This window comes from Marmota marmota, unplaced genomic scaffold (genome assembly GCF_001458135.2).
Source record: "Marmota marmota marmota unplaced genomic scaffold, marMar, whole genome shotgun sequence".
Taxonomy (NCBI): Eukaryota; Metazoa; Chordata; class Mammalia; order Rodentia; family Sciuridae; genus Marmota; species Marmota marmota.
This window is the reverse complement of record NW_025999853.1, coordinates 50056265-50069450: the sequence shown is the minus strand read 5'-3', so window position 1 is coordinate 50069450 and position 13186 is coordinate 50056265. Positions and strand designations below refer to the sequence as shown.

General features: G+C 39.2%; 1 protein-coding gene across 1 annotated transcript; it reads left to right on the top strand.

The window, feature by feature from the left end:
• The first annotated feature begins 11580 nt into the window (after positions 1-11580).
• Positions 11581-12507, top strand: LOC107139833 (olfactory receptor 2AP1). Its single transcript, XM_015482676.1, has one exon. It carries the CDS (start codon positions 11581-11583, stop codon positions 12505-12507), a length of 927 nt encoding a protein of 308 aa, XP_015338162.1.
• The last annotated feature ends 679 nt before the right edge of the window (positions 12508-13186 follow it).

The window sequence follows — 13186 nt, the reverse complement described above, 5'->3', positions numbered from 1 at the left end:
AAAAAAGTGTAACTGCTTGATGTTGGGTGGTATACTCTATATATGTCAATTAGGTCTAGGTTATTAATAGTGTTATTGAGTTCTATAGTTTCCTTATTCAACTTTTGTTTGGAAGATCTGTCCAGTGGCGAGAGAGGTGTGTTGAAGTCTCCCATGATTATGGTATGGTGGTCTATTAGACTCTTGAACTTGAGAAGAGTTTGTTTGACGAACATAGCTGCACCATTGTTTGGGGCATAAATATTTATGATTGTTATGTCTTGTTGGTGTATGGTTCCCTTAAGCAGTATGTAGTGTCCCTCTTTATCCCTTTTGATTAACTTTGGCTTGAAATCTATTTTATTTGATATGAGTATGGACACTCCTGCTTGTTTCCGAAGTCCATATGAGTGATATGATTTTTCCCAACCTTTCACCTTCAGCCTATGTATGTCTTTTCCTATCAAATGCGTCTCCTGTAGGCAGCATATTGTTGGGTCTTGTTTTGTGATCCATTCTACTAGCCTGTGTCTCTTAATTGGTGAGTTTAAGCCATTAACATTTAGGGTTATTATTGAGATATGGGTTGTTCTTCCAGCCATATTTGTTTATTTCTGTTACTAAACATGGTTTGTTTTCCTCTTTGATTATTTCCCCCCCCTTTACTGTCCTACCTCCCACTGTTGGTTTTCATTGTTATTTTCCATTTCCTCTTCCTGTAATGCTTTGGCGAGGATGTTTTGAAGAGATGGTTTTCTAGCTGCGAATTCTTTAAACTTTTGTTTATCGTGGAAGGTTTTAATTTCATCTTCCATCCTGAAGCTTAATTTCGCTGGATACACAATTCTTGGTTGGAACCCATTTTCTTTCAGTGTTTGAAATATGTTATTCCAGGATCTTCTAGCTTTCAGAGTCTGTGTTGAAAGATCAGCTGTTATCCTGATTGGCTTACCCCTAAATGTAATCTGCTTCCTTTCTCTTGTAGCTTTTAAAATTCTCTCCTTATTCTGTATGTTGGGCATCTTCATTATAATGTGTCTAGGTGTGGATCTCTTATGATTTTGCACATTCGGCGTCCTGTAGGCTTCTAGGATTTGGGATTCTGTCTCATTCTTCAAGTCTGGGAAGTTTTCTCGTATTATTTCATTGAATAGACTGCTCATTCCTTTGGTTTGGAGCTCTGTACCTTCCTGTATCCCAATGACTCTTAAGTTTGGTCTCTTAATGTTATCCCATATTTCTTGGATGTTCTGCTCATGGTTTCTTAACAGTCTTGCTGAGCTGTCTATGTTCTTTTCCAGTTGAAATACTTTGTCTTCATTGTCTGATGTTCTATCTTCTAAGTGTTCTACTCTGCTGGTAGTATTCTCCATTGAGTTTTTAAGTTGGTTTATTGCTTCCTGCATTTCTAGGATTTCTGTTTGTTTGTTTTTTATAACCTCTATCTCCCTGTATAGTTGATCCTTTGCTTCCTGGATTTGTTTGCGTAATTCATTGTCGAAGTGATCTTTCATTGTCTGATTTTGCTGTTTAATGTCTTCCTTGATACTCCAGATCATCTGAAGCATGTATATCCTGAATTCTTTATCTGACATTCCATCTGCTGCAGCTGTTACCTCTTCTAAAGTTGCGTTGACCTGCATTGCTTGTGGTCCTTTCTTTCCTTGTCTTTTCATACTGCTTGCGTATCTTTCCTGCAGGTGCGGGCGGCGGCTCTGCTCTCTCCTTATTCCAATTGGGGTGTCGTGGCTACCACGCCGGCAGGTCACTGGGCCTGTTCTGGGAGCTGGCGGCGGCTCTGTTCTGCCCCTACTCCAATTGGGGTGACGAGTGTACCACGCCGGCAGGCCACCGGGCCTGATCCGCCAGTCGGTTGCAGGTTTGCCTACCCTGCAGACGCGGGCGGCGGTTCTACTCTGCCCCTACTCCAAATGGGGTGTCGTGACTACCCCGCCTGCAGGACGCTGGGCCTGTTCCTGGCACGTGCGGCGACTCTGTTCTGTCACTACTCCAATTAGGGTGGTGTTTGTACCATGCTGGCAGGCTCCTGGGCCTGATCCGCCGGTCTGTTGTAGGTCTGCCTACCTTGGAGGCGCGGGCGGCGGATCTGCCCTGCCCCTCCTACCACGCCTGCGGACCCCTGGGCCTGATCTGCAGTTTGATCACTGGTCTGCTCACCCTGCGGGCACGGGTGGCGGTTCCGCTCCGCCCCCACTCCAATTGGGGTCACGTGACCACCACACCGGCAGGGCCTGATCCGGGCATGGGAGAAGGATCTGTTCTGCCCCTACTCCAGTTGGGGTGATGTGTGTACCACACTGGCAGGCCACTGGGCCTGACCCGCCAGTCTGTGACAGGTCTGTTTACCTTGCAAGTGCGGGCGGCGGCTCTGCCCTGCCCCTCCTACCACGCCCATGTACCACTGGGTCGTGGGTCTGCCCACATTGCAGGTGCGGGTGGCAGCTCTGCTCCGCCCCCTCTCCAATTGGGGTCACGCGGTCACCATGCTGGCGAGCCGCTGGGCCTGCTCCGGGCACTGGCGGCGGCCCGGCTCCTCCCCTCTTTTATGAGAGCTTTAATGTAATCAATGGCTTAAATGAGTAGTGTCTATAGGCAGGTAGGGTGTGCCTAAAGGAGGCAGGTCAAAATATAACCCTCTGAGTTATGTAGTGAACAAAGCCCCCCTCCTCCTTTCTGTTGCCACATCCTCAGCTGTTCTTACCATGATTTCCTGCCTCACCTTGGGCTGGAGTTATGGAGTCAGCCAAACATTGACTGAACCTCTAAAACCATAAACCAAATATAAAATTCTTCACCACATTGCTTTTGTCAGGTCTTTTGGTTACAAAAGATGAAAATCTGACTAAAACAAAGACCAATATACAAAATCAAAAATACTTCTGTATAGTTGGAACAATGAGAAATTAATTTTAAAACAATACCATTTCTAACAGTATCAAAATATTAAATATTTAGAGATAAATTTAGTATTGAAAATTACACATTACTGAAAGAAATTAAAGAAGACTAAATAAATTCAGAGATACCTTGTTCATGGTTAGATGACTTAATTTTTTAAGACAGTAATTCTCCTACAAGTGACTTATGGATTCAATGCAACATCAAAAACAAAATCATACCATATATTTTTGTAGAAATTGACAGGTTGATTTCAAGCTTCATATGGAAATGCAAAAGAACTAGAATAACCAAAACAATTCTGGAAAAGGAGAATAATAACAGAGGAATGATAACAAGACCTAAGTTCAAAAATCATCACAAAACTACAGTAATCAAAGTATTGCCATAAAGAGAATCAAATATATTAATGAAACAGAGTAGTGAATCTATAAAATAAACTCATGTATATGTATACCACTAATTTTTAATATGATTTATATACCATATGCAACCCAGCAACAAATTCTGCTGCCTCTCCCTTCAGGATATATCTAGAATCCGACCACTCCACCATCTCTACCCCTTCCATCCTGTTGCCAAACACCATCAAATCTCACTGGGATTATTGCAGCAATTTCCAGTCTGGTCTCTATGCTTTTGACCTTGTTTCACTCTAGGCTATTCTCAATACTGCACCCAGAATAATACTTCATTGCCCAAATCAGATCATATTATTCATATCCTCTAATATTTTGGCACAAGTTGAAGTCCTTGCATACCCCAAAAAACCCTATTTGCTCTTCACAGTTCTCACCTCCCTGACCTCAGCACCCTCTTCTTTTTGCTGTATTCTGCTCTTGTCATTCATTCTTATCCTAAAACACCAATGAAGCTCCTGCCTCAAGACTTTTGCAAAATGTTTACTGCTGCCTGGAACACACTTCTACTAATTAATTTCATGGTCCATTCCTTCACTTCCCACAAATGTCATTTTTACTTACCTCAAGGAAAACGCCTCTACAATTCCTAGCTCTCCTTCACATTCTTCCTCATATGTTAGTCTGCTTGAGCTGCCATAACAAAGTACAATGAACTGGGTTGTTCGACTAGCCAGTTTGATTTGTCTCAGTGCTGGAGGCTTGAAGCCTGAGATTCAGGTATCAGCAGCACTGGTTTCTTCTAAGAACTATGAGGACATCTGTTCCAGGCCTGTCCCCTAGCTTTGGGTGGCTGGCAGTCAATCTCCAGCTGGTAGAAGGATAGACCCAAAATCTACTTTCATCTTCCCATGACAATTTCCTTGTGTTTGTGTGTCTCCAGTTTTCTCCTTTTCTATAAGGACACCAATCATGTTCAGTTTGGGCCCCCACCTAATAATTTTATTTCAAATTGATTAGCTCTGCAAAGAGTCTGGTCAATTTAAATAAATTTAAATAAGATAACCAATAAGGTCACTTTCTGAGGTATTTAGGATTAGAACTTGTGTGGGGGCACACAATTTAATCCATAACTTCTACTTTAATTTGTATCACACTTATCATCATTTCACTCATTTTATATCCACCTATTGATTCACTTTTGTTCTACTTTCTCCATCACAAGGTGAGATTATCACAAATATAAAACCTATAAAATAAGTAACCAGAAATTTCTGACATTAGAAGGTTTTCTCAAAAAAAAAAGTTATAATTTCTAAAACAACTGCTATTTTCTTTTGGTCACAATTATCCTAAAAATAAAAGACCCAGAATAGCAAAAGCAATTCTAAGCAGGAAGTGTGAATCAGGCGGTATAGTGATACCAGATTTCAAACTATATTACAGAGCAATAGTAACAAAAACAGCATGGTACTGGTACCAAAACAGGCGGGTGGACCAATGGTACAGAATAGACGACACAGAGACTAATCCACAAAGCTACAACTATCTTATATTTGATAAAGGAGCTAAAAGCATGCAATGGAGGGAGGATAGCATCTTCAACAAATGGTGTTGGGAAAACTGGAAATCCATATGCAACAAAATGAAACTGAATCCCTCCTCTCGCCATGCACAAAAGTTAACTCAAAGTGGATCAAGGAGCTAGATATCAAATCAGAGACTCTGCGTCTGATAGAAGAAAAAGTTGGCTCCGATCTACATATTGTGGGGTCGGGCTCCAAATTCCTTAATAGGACACCCATAGCACAAAAGTTAATAACAAGAATCAACAAATGGGACTTACTCAAACTAAAAAGTTTTTTCTCAGCAAAAGAAACAATAAGAGAGGTAAATAGGGAGCCTACATCCTGGGAACAAATCTTTACTCCTCACACTTCAGATAGAGCCCTAATATCCAGAGTATACAAAGAACTCAAAAAATTAGACAATAAGATAACAAATAACCCAATCAACAAATGGGCCAAGGACCTGAACAGACACTTCTCAGAGGAGGACATACAATCAATCAACAAGTACATGAAAAAATGCTCACCATCTCTAGCAGTCAGAGAAATGCAAATCAAAACCACCCTAAGATACCATCTCACTCCAGTAAGATTGGCAGCCATTATGAAGTCAAACAACAACAAGTGCTGGCGAGGATGTGGGGAAAAGGGTACTCTTGTACATTGCTGGTGGGACTGCAAATTGGTGCGGCCAATTTGGAAAGCAGTATGGAGATTCCTGGGAAAGCTGGGAATGGAACCACCATTTGACCCAGCTATTGCCCTTCTCGGACTATTCCCTGAAGACCTTAAAAGAGCGTACTACAGGGATACTGCCACATCGATATTCATAGCAGCACAATTCACAATAGCTAGACTGTGGAACCAACCCAGATGCCCTTTAATAGATGAATGGATAAAAAAAAAATGTGGCATTTATACACAATAGAGTATTACGCAGCACTAAAAAATGACAAAATCATGGAATTTGCAGGGAAATGGATGGCATTAGAGCAGATTATGCTAAGTGAAGCTAGCCAATCCCTAAAAAACAAATGCCAAATGTCTTCTTTGATATAATGAGAGCAACTAAGAACAGGGCAGGGAGGAAGAGCAGGATGAAAAGATTAACATTAAACAGAGACATGAGGTGGGAGGGAAAGGGAGAGAAAAGGGAAATTGCATGGAAATGGAAGGAGACCCTCATTGTTATACAAAATTATATATAAGAGGTTGTGAGGGGAATGGGAAAAAAAAACAAGGAGAGAAATGAATTACAGTAGATGGGGTAGAGAGAGAAGATGGGAGGGGAGGGGAGGGGGGATAGTAGAGGATAGGAAAGGTAGCAGAATACAACAGTTACTAGTATGGCATTATGTAAAAATGTGGATGTGTAACCGATGTGATTCTGCAATCTGTATTTGGGGTAAAATTGGGAGTTCATAACCAACTTGAATCTAATGTATGAAATATGATATGTCAAGAGCTTTGTAATGTTTTGAACAACCAATAAAAAAAATTTAAAAAAAAGTTATAATTTCTAAAACAACTGCTATTTTCTTTTGGTCACATTTATCCTAATCACTTACTTATCATGCAACATAGGTTCTTTCTAACCTTTGGAGAATAGCCTATTATAGTTGAAATCAAATGTCTCCCAAAGACTCATGTGTTGAAGGCTTGGTCCCCAGCTAATGGTGCTATTAGAAGGTGGTGGAACTTTTAGGAGTAGGGGCCTAGTGGAAAGAAAGTTAGGACATCGGAGTGTGCCCTTGAAAGGGGTATGGGAACCTTGGTCCCTCCCCTCCCTCTTTTTGCTTCCTGACCAACACAAAGGGAGTGGTTCTACTTCCTACCATGATGTTCTGCTAAAAGCAATGGAGTCAGTCAACTATGAACTGAAACCTCTGAAACCATGATCCAAAATAAATAATCCCTCCTCTAATTTGTTCATCTCAGGTATTTTGTCCCAGCGATAGAAAGTTTACTAACACACAGCCCAGCCTTTTCAAATAATTAATTTTCAAATACTTTCCTCCATGAATCACTCCCTGAGCATATTTCCACTTCTTGCTCTCCTTGTCTTATTTCTGATTCTTGATCCCAAATTCAAGTCTGCACAATTTGCAGTCTAGAGTAACTCATGAGACATGACCACTCACTCACTTCTTCAGCTATCCTTTCTATTTTCCTAATCTCTAGGGAAAGAGATTTCCTTAAACAAATCATTTATAATCTATCAGAGCTAAATGGTTTCTAATAGCAACTTATGGAAAGTTGCTAATTCTATAAACATATTTGAAAAAACTTTCTTCTCCATAAACATATTTGAAAGAAACAAATGAACTATTGCCGAATATAGTTTTAGGATATTTATTGTAGTGGAAAATAAAAAATGGGAAGTATTTGGGGAGCATATCCTATGTATCAGGTACTAATCCACACCCTTAACAATTATATTTCTATTTAATTGGTATTGTTATCCTATTTTAGAGAACAGGAAAATGAGACTGAGAGAGAGGAAAATTGTTGTGTAATTTAATATGAAATTGATACCATCTGATCTATAAATACCACTACAAGGTACATACCCAAAGAAAATGAAATCACCTTGTCCCCCCACACCTTCCCTACAAACCCACCTCCCAACTCATCTCTCTGGACCCTCTTCCCTCAGTTATATGTGTAAAGCTTGTTCCAAAAATTGTCAACAAAGGACATCCATTAGCCTGTTCCAATAAGGATATACCTGTATTCCCATGTTTATTGCAGAACTATTCAAAACATCCATTATATGGAATCAATCTAAATGTCTGTCAATGAATGGATGCATAAAGAAAATATGACATGAGGTAGGCATTGTGTGCATACCTGTAGTATGAGAAAAGTGGGAAGATGTAACAGGAGGATCACATGTTCAAAGCCAACTGATCAACTTTGCAAGACTCTGACTCAAAATAAGATATAAATAGAGCTGGGGCCAGACATGGTGGTGCACACCTGTAATCCAAATGACTCTGGAGACTGAGGCAGGAGGATGACAAATTCAAAGCCAGCCTCAGCAACTTAGCAAGATCCTGAGCCACTTAGCAAGACCCTGTGTCAAAATAAAAAGTAAAAAAGGCTGGGGATGTGTCTCAGTGGTTAAGCACCCTGGGTTCAATCCCCAGTACAAAAAGAAAAGAAAGAAATAGGGCTTGGGATGTAGCTCAGTAGTAGAGAGTCCCTGAGTTCAATCTCCAGTACTGCAAAAAAAAATAAGAAGATGAAAATAAAATGTGATTTGTATACAAAATGAAATTATATTCTATTCAGGCATGAAATCCTTTACTTTTTTAAATATGGATAGACCTAAAAGATATTGTGTTAATTGAATAAGTCAGGTACAGAAAGACAAATACCATATAAGCTGATTTATATGTGGTATCTAAAAAATAGATCTTAGAGACAATGAGAATAGAATAGTGTATACCAACAATAAGGGGGTATAAGAGGCAATTGGGGCAGACAGAGAGATTGGTAGTGGGCACACAAGAAGAAGCAATTCTGATGTTCTGTAACATGGGGTGGTGCATATGAATAACAATAATGCGTTATATATCTCAACATAGTTAGAAGAAAGAATTCAAAGATACATTTCAAAAAGAAATGTTAAAGTTTAAGTTACCCAATGTATATAGAAATCAAAAGATTGCATTGTACTTAAACATGTACAAATATTTCATGTCAATCAAAATATAAAATTAGTTGATTTTTTTAAAAAAAGATACTTGATTATTTGGTTGACCATATTCCCTTTCTTGGCCTCCCCATAAAACCATGTATAGAAAAGACATTTGTAAGACATCGTGTAGTGATTATTTTGTCCCTAATTCTGGCATTTTATTTCTAAAGCTAGAATTGGCTTTCCTGGTGTTTGTATTCTATTAATAAATAGGTGATTAACCTAATAAATTAATTGCTGTGAAGAAGTCCTTGGATAGCAATGTGTCAGTCTTCCTAGGAAATAAATACATGTCTTAACAAGTTCTCCACTACTGTAAACTGGAGATTTGCCAGCATTTTCTCAGTATGCGCTTCTACCCTTACTTCAGTTTGACCTTTCCACTTTTTTTGTTGTTGTTGTTTTGTATTTCATTTCTTTACGCATCCTCCAAAAAAAATGAAAACTGCTTCTTACATGTCTCTAACCAATAGTCCGTAAGTGAACTAACTGAAATGAGGCCAGTGATGTTTTTTAATAATGTGGCTTTTCAGGATTTCCATGATCTGACAGTGGTTCCACCCAGTCTGCTTATCCAAGTCAAGATCAGCTGTGCCCATCTGCCGCAGTCCGGCTGCAGCAAAATAACCGGGGGGGTGATGAACAACTTGTGTAGATTGATACAGCAGGAGTGGAAGCCGTTTATTGCAGGACAGGAGCAGTATTTATACATTCCACACAGCTTATCTAATTAGCATAAACTAGATACATCAGTCAACCAATCAGGAATCTCCACGCTTAATGGCTCACTTTTGTTACTTCTCAAACCACACCCTCTGGCATTTTGCCAGGCACCATCCAGACTTGTTTACGAACTCTAACATTCCCCTGGCAAAATGCCAGGTGTTATTTTGACTTGTTTACAGACTCTAACACCCATCCACTGGGGAAGGATAATAACACTTCATACTCTTCCTCTTCTGATGCTCTCTTGCTATGACCCCCACCGTCTCCACATCAACCCATCTCTCCAGACCCTCTAGTCTCTCTGGACCAACTTGGCTCAGCTATATGTATAAAGCTCATTCCCAAATTGTCAACAAGGACACTCATTAACCTGTTCCAAAGAAGAATCCCCAGGGAAACTTGTGCTTTTACATTCAATTGATCCCCCAGTGCATGTTCTAAACAAAGTAGACAAAACCTCTGTCGCTGTGAATAAGGAATATCTGAGATGTAAGAGAGAGTTCATATTCTGCCTTCGGAGGTCAACAGCCTCATTTCTTCTAGGCCAGAAAAATCCAGAACTACTTTATTCCTCAAAAATCTTTTATTTTAGCCTCCTACTTATTAACTCTTCTTTCTTCAACTCCAGTCTCACTGAGTGGAATAGCAGAAACCATCAAATCCTTGATAAATCAAGAAGGGACAGGAGCAGAAGAAGGTTACTTCTTACCAAGATAAGCCCTGGAAGTTTGTGGGGTTTTGTGAAATCCATGATAGGATTTGATGGCAGAGAATGTAGAAAATGCAATAAAGTTTATATTATCTTTTAATTATGTGGCCTTATAATTTTGATTTCCTTCTAAGAATACTTAGGAGTAAAATCTCCCTGTGCCATTTGGATGGTCAAGGAAGGAAGTGTGCTCACTGTTCATAGTCTCATTGACTACTTCTCTGTGGTTGTGAATCCTGAAACTTATGCAAAGGAAAACTCCAGGTTGGTAACCAGAAGGGCAAGGCTACCCAGAGCATTGTGTGATTTTTCTTGATCCCAGATTCCATCTGTGAATGGAATACAACCCACTAGAGGGTTATGTTGTCAATTAGTGGGTTGCAAACAATATTTTAAAGGAAATTAAAATATAATAAAATAGAAATATGTAATAAGGAGTGTGCTGTAAAACTTTTATTTGAACTAGATATATATGTTGGCTGAAAAAAACACATAAAATGTAGAATGAATTATGGTCAAAAATGCTTGGAAGCTGCTGCCTTGTAAATGTTTATAAAAACAATAACTAGAAAAAGTCTTGAATAAATCAGTGAGGACATTCCCAGATAATGTGCCTCTTTAACCACATGAGCTCACAAATAAGTAAAGACTTGAAATGCCCATAAAGTGCTCAAATGTAGAGCCTCCCAGAAAACCAGAGATCATAGTTTTATACACTTTTCCCATAAAAGTTACATATTCACACAAAATGGTTTGCTCGTGATAGTGGATTCACAGGCGTAGCACATCTAATCTAGGAATTATTGAATTCCTGCTTAAGAGCTCCTGCCCTAAATATCCTTAAGTTCCTAAAACTCCTTAGCATGTAATGCAATCTCTTCATCCTTACAGGAAAGTAAAACTATATCTAAAGATTCTGAATGCATTAGAGTAAGTAAATGCAGATTATTACCCAATAAAGCTACTGCTATATTGACAGGTGAGGAAGATGTTCCAAAGGACAGAATGACATGTGCCTAACACAGAGAACTTCAAATTCTCATTGACAGACACAGCCAGAAAAGACTGGAGGGTCCATTGGGAGGAAATGAGGAACTGGCATTTCTTTGACATCAAGAGAATTAAGGAAGTTGAACCAGAAGAAAAATGAGAGATTCCTATAATTATACGGGAAAAGAAAACAGCAATTCTGAGAGGAGTTAAGCAGACAAAGGAGGTAAGGCAATGAATGGCACCGGTGGAAAGTAGGGGAAGTGAATGCTGGGGAAAAGAAATCAGCAACTATTCTGGAAGGAAGCCGCAGCTCGAGGCATTCCTTTGTTAAATGACTACCTGAACTTCTTGAACATCATCTGAGAGGCAGCCACTTGTTCATGCAGGCACTGGGGAGGGTACTGTGTTGGGAAATAATGACAAGAATTTTCCTACAAAAGGGACTGTGGAGAAATCAACACCATTCAAATGAGCCATTGATCTGGATCATGTCATCACAGGAAAAGTTCATGGTTCCCTCCATTTTGTTCTCTTCAGATTTCCCATGTCCATTTCAGAGCACCTCTTCCTTTTTCCCCTTTGATTTCTCTCTTTTTTACCTTGAGACTCAAAAACTATTCAACAATGAAAAATAAAACCAAATTAACTGAGTTCGTCCTTCTGGGTCTAACAGATGTCCCTGAATTCCAAGTGGCAATTTTCACTTTTTTTTTCCTGACCTACTTTCTCAGCATCATTGGAAACCTGACTATCCTCATCCTCACCTTGTTGGACTCCCACCTTCAGACTCCCATGTATTTTTTTCTCCGGAACTTCTCCTTCTTGGAAATTTCCTTCACGAACATCTTCATTCCCAGGGTCCTTTTCAGCATCACCACAGGGAACAAGAGTATCAGCTTTGCTGGTTGCTTCACTCAGTACTTCTTTGCCATATTCCTTGGATCCACAGAGTTTTATCTTCTAGCTGCCATGTCCTATGATCGCTATGTGGCCATCTGCAAACCCCTGCATTACACGATCATCATGAGTGGCAGAGTCTGCACCCAGTTGGTTCTCTGCTCTTGGCTGGCTGGGTTAATGGTTATTATACCACCATTCACTCTGATGAATCAGCAGGACTTTTGTGCATCCAACAGGCTGAATCATTATTTCTGTGACTTTGAGCCTCTTCGAGAACTCTCCTGTTCAGACACTAGCGTCATGGAGAAGATAGTCTTTCTTGTGGCATCTGTGACCCTGATTGTCACTCTGGTACTAGTGATTATCTCCTATACATTTATCATCAGGGCTATTCTGAAGCTTCCTTCAGCCCAGCAGAGGTCAAAGGCCTTTTCCACCTGTTCTTCCCACATGATTGTCATCTCCCTCTCTTACGGAAGCTGCATCTTCATTTATATTAAACCCTCAACAGAAGGAGACACATTCAACAAGGGAGTAGCTCTACTCATTACTTCAGTTGCTCCTTTGTTGAACCCCTTCATTTACACCCTAAGGAACCAACAGGTAAAACAAGCCTTCCAAGATATTGTCAAAAAGCTTGTGAATCTTTAAAGAACTTAAAAATTAAAGATTTGGAACTGGATGGGTATCAACCATATACCAAGCTCTCTGATGGTTACTAGGTACCCAACAAAGAATTAAAATCCAGTCTAGTGAAACTTGGAAATAAATAAATTGCAACCTGTAGTTAAATTGATATAGAGCAAGCAAAAGAGTATCTAATCCAAAATAATGTTTGGTTGTTTGTTATCTTCTACTCAATACTGGCACTGGAGACTATATGACAACCTATAATTGTCCATAAACTCCATTTTAATGACCATTTTACTTACATGAATTTATATGTTCAATTTCCTACTTAAGAAAAAGTGAATAAAAAAGAAAGTGGAAATTTTAAGACAATTGATAAATCAGTTAATTGCTATACTTTCATTTGGGCAATGTATTATTATTTTTAAATTTTAGAATTTTTTCATTTATTTATTCTCTTAAACTTACATATTAATAAAGTTAATTGCATATGCTTGGAAAAAAAGAAATGAATAAGATTTTTTTAATTGAAAAAGTAATTGAATTACTCAGTTGAACAACTCAATGTGAATTAGCCCATAAATGTTTTCAGAGAGGATACCATTTATATTGGATTTTGACAAGTAGGAATAAGACAAGAAATCAAAAACATTGAGTAGAAAAAATATTTGGGGTAGGAGCCCAAAATTTTAATCCAAGG

What these genes read in the sequence shown, in the direction of transcription:
- LOC107139833 (XM_015482676.1), top strand. Translation starts at nt 11,581, where the DNA reads ATGAAAAATAAAACCAAATTAACTGAGTTCGTCCTTCTGGGTCTAACA.